Source organism: Quercus robur, chromosome 2 (genome assembly GCF_932294415.1).
Source record: "Quercus robur chromosome 2, dhQueRobu3.1, whole genome shotgun sequence".
Taxonomy (NCBI): Eukaryota; Viridiplantae; Streptophyta; class Magnoliopsida; order Fagales; family Fagaceae; genus Quercus; species Quercus robur.
Window position 1 is genome coordinate 51,312,919 of NC_065535.1, and position 3,278 is coordinate 51,316,196.

The window sequence follows — 3,278 nt, forward strand, 5'->3', positions numbered from 1 at the left end:
TTCATCAATCCGCATCATTGTTTAAGATTTGGTCACAATTCACAAGCTATAGAAAAGATCCTACAAATCCCAAATCCTATCTCAGCAAAGATTTTGATTTTTAAAAAAACAAAGATTTGTTTGTCCCTCTCCCTATATTTGCACCCACATTTTTACACCTCATCACCAAGGGTAAAACAAGAAAGACCTAACAAAAAAAAAAAAAAAAAAAAAAAGAGTACATGCAAAAAGTAACAACAAAAAAGAAGGGTCATGATCTCTTCTATGGAACTAGACAAAGCCGATCTGAGCCGTCAAAACTGGACTGCCTGACTTCTTCTTCTTTTTTGGTTTTTTTTTTTTTTTTCCCTTTAACTTGGGCTTCACTCTTAAGCTGGATAATCAAGACCCAGCTCCATCTTACATGCGCCGACTATATCAGCCGAGCCGCTGCTATCACTAACAACACAAACCTTTCTCTTCTTCACTGGAACCACACGATTCAATCGTGACGTCATCGGCTCGAATCCCAGCGTCAGCTCCAAGGCTAACTCGCTTTCTTGAGCCGGCTGCGGTTTAGGGATCGACTCCGGTTCAGCCGTTTCCACAGATACCATGCTCTCAGTCTCTTTGCTCTCGCCCTCGACCGGCGCAAAAGCCGATTGGTGGCTCAGCGAGGACTCGTGGCTCGTCGAAGACCCACTACTCGGCTTGATTTCTCGAGGCGCCGCCGAGCTGTTTTCTATGTTTAAGCCGGCTTTACATGCTTTGGGCTTGACTACGGACCGTTTGAACCGGCACCTTGTCTTGACTCGGATCGGATCGTTGGACGCGGCTGAGTTCTCATCCTTGGACACGTGGCGAATGTCGTAGGCTTTTAACGGCGGACCATGGTCTGTCACTGCAGCTTCCGATGTAATAGGAGTGATCGGCGAGCCTTTTAGCACAGCTTCCACTGCGGCTTGACATAGCTGCCAGCTTCCCGACCATAACAGCCCCACTGACCCATATATCGGGTTCACTATCCTCCCACATGCCTCATATAGCAACGACCTGAATATTGCTGTAACAAATCAAAAAACAAAAAACAAAATCGTCATAAAAAACTTCCAAACCAAATGTTTGATTTTTACATCTAAGAAGCGATGTTTCAGTTTTGAATAGACTATTCACTAGAGACATATCCTAAAAACCCGGATCGATGGTGTGGTCAAAAACTTGAAACTTTCGAGTTTACGGCATGTAATTCAAGTCAATTGAAGTTATCATAAGTAAAAAAACAAAAAAAAATAGTGGGAGATTGGGACTGACCAGGGCGGAGGTGTTCGGGGCCAGCGTTGATGAGATTCATGAGTCCGGCGCGGCCGTAGAATTTGGCTAGGAAGACAGTAGCGTTGGCTTGGGATTCAGGGCTTTTGATCCATTGCAAACATGGCCTAATACTGCAATTCTCACTGCACCCTTTGCGTAGGACTCTACAACCATTACAACTCATACGCATTTTCGCTAATAAGAAAGAAAGATATCAAGAAAGAAGGGAAAGGAGACAGGTAGATGTGTATTGGAGGTAGGAGAATAACAAGGATGTGGGTATTTAAACGATTGGGATTTGGGAGTGGGGAGAAAAAAAAAATGAAGGTTATAACTTATAAGAAGCCACTGGTTTTTTTTTTCTTTTTCTTTTTTTTTTTTTTAAGGTACCGCAGTTGTTTTCACTTTTCCTACAACACTGGTTTCCACGTTCAAGGAGGTTGGGCCTTGAACCACTTTGGGAGTTTTCCTTATTTTTAAAAAAATACAAAAACAAAAACAAAAAACACGTAGTTTAAACAATTATTAAGGTGAAAAGTTGAACCACTCTCAGTACTAGCTCGTGTGACCCAACTCCCAATCATGGGGACCTGACAGCGTTACCATTGGAGCGTTTAAGACCTAAGAAAAAAGAATAGAAAAACACAGGAAACTTGATAAGAAAGATATAAACCCACCTCTTACTTCGAAACCGATGCAAACTATTCTTGATCAGAAATTGGGCTTGTTTGGAATCATAAATTGCACCCCTTTCTATGTTAGAGAAAGTAACGTATGGGGGTAGGATTGTAATTTGCTAAGGAAGAGGTAAGTGGTTGAGAGTGCCATGCAGGTGGGTACAAAATTTGAGGAAGGAAGTGTCTTGCGCGTGTCGGACACGTAAAGGTGTCAGAGTGCGGTCGAATCGCCACATATAGTGTGACGCTGGCCCACCTGAAGCTCTGTGTGTTTTTTTTTTTCTTTTTACCCAAAAAAAAAGGTGAAATTGGAAAAGAGCTCCTGGTTTTCGGGAAGTATTAAAAACTGGTTTTGAGCAAAACTAGTGACTGGTTTCTGGTTTTGATTTGCGACTATGGGCGCACTACAAGACCCATTAGCCAACGGTTTTGCTTTCTCTCTTTCATTTCATTTCATGCTTATCTTATTTAGATGACGCCAAATTCAGATTAGATTATGTGGGGTTAAACATGACCAACGTGAAAACAACCTAAATGGAAAATTTTTCCTTTTTTATAATTTTTTTTAGAACTACAGACGGTCAATCATTAATCATGACCTGAGATATAAAAGATTTTGTTTATGTGAGTACATCATCAAGTTAATTTTGTAGTATTTTCATCCATCACCAAGGTAATTTTATCTACTGCTATTTTATTTCACATGATATTTTCAATACTACAAATAACAAATCTAGGTGCATAAAATTAAAATAAATAAAAAACAGTGTTCATAAAAATAAAAATAAAAAAAACAGCACAATCGCAATAAGGACTTTGATGGATGGGACTGAACAATGGTGAATCATTGTAATCAGATTGGTAACTATTAATAGGGTCATGTCAAGGCAATTGCTAATAAATTATATTAAAAAAAATTTAATATTATTTTAATGAAAAATATAAAAAATTATTTAAAAAATTAATTATTTTTTCATTTTTTTATAAAATAATTTTAAATAGGCAAAACTTAAGTATAGTACCTTAGGTACTATTCCTTAAGTTTCCTTTTTAAAATTTAGCAATAACTATTTAACTAAAAAATACACTTCCATTACATGTGAAAAAACTCACATGATAGAATCTTAAAAAGAAATCTAAAGAACAGTACATAAGTACTGTACCTAAGTCTTACTCTTTTTAAATATAGTTTCTAAACCAATACCCTTAAGTATTCGTTAACATTTCCCCTATTAAGAAATAGAAATATTGATTTGGCCCAGGCCAAGTAGAGTTTGGTAAGGGAGTCTTTGATGGTTTAGTCAGTAAATT

The 3,278-nt window shown here is 38.0% G+C and overlaps 1 protein-coding gene across 1 annotated transcript; it reads right to left on the reverse strand.

Annotated features, from left to right (window-relative positions):
- Window positions 1-1,613, reverse strand: LOC126713919 (LOB domain-containing protein 40-like). The gene is made up of 2 exons (XM_050413877.1): window positions 1,291-1,613; window positions 1-1,042 (listed from the first exon to the last, which is right to left on the reverse strand). Exons 1-2 carry the CDS (start codon window positions 1,478-1,480, stop codon window positions 369-371), a joined length of 864 nt encoding a protein of 287 aa, XP_050269834.1. The 5' UTR covers window positions 1,481-1,613; the 3' UTR covers window positions 1-368.
- Between the last annotated feature and the right edge of the window lie 1,665 nt (window positions 1,614-3,278).

Bases quoted from the DNA above. Each gene is read 5' to 3' on its own strand.
- LOC126713919 (XM_050413877.1), bottom strand. From the start codon at position 1,480: ATGCGTATGAGTTGTAATGGTTGTAGAGTCCTACGCAAAGGGTGCAGT. The intron at 1,043-1,290 runs GTCAGTCCCAAT...GATTTGTTACAG, and splicing joins CCCCGAACACCTCCGCCCTG to CAATATTCAGGTCGTTGCTA.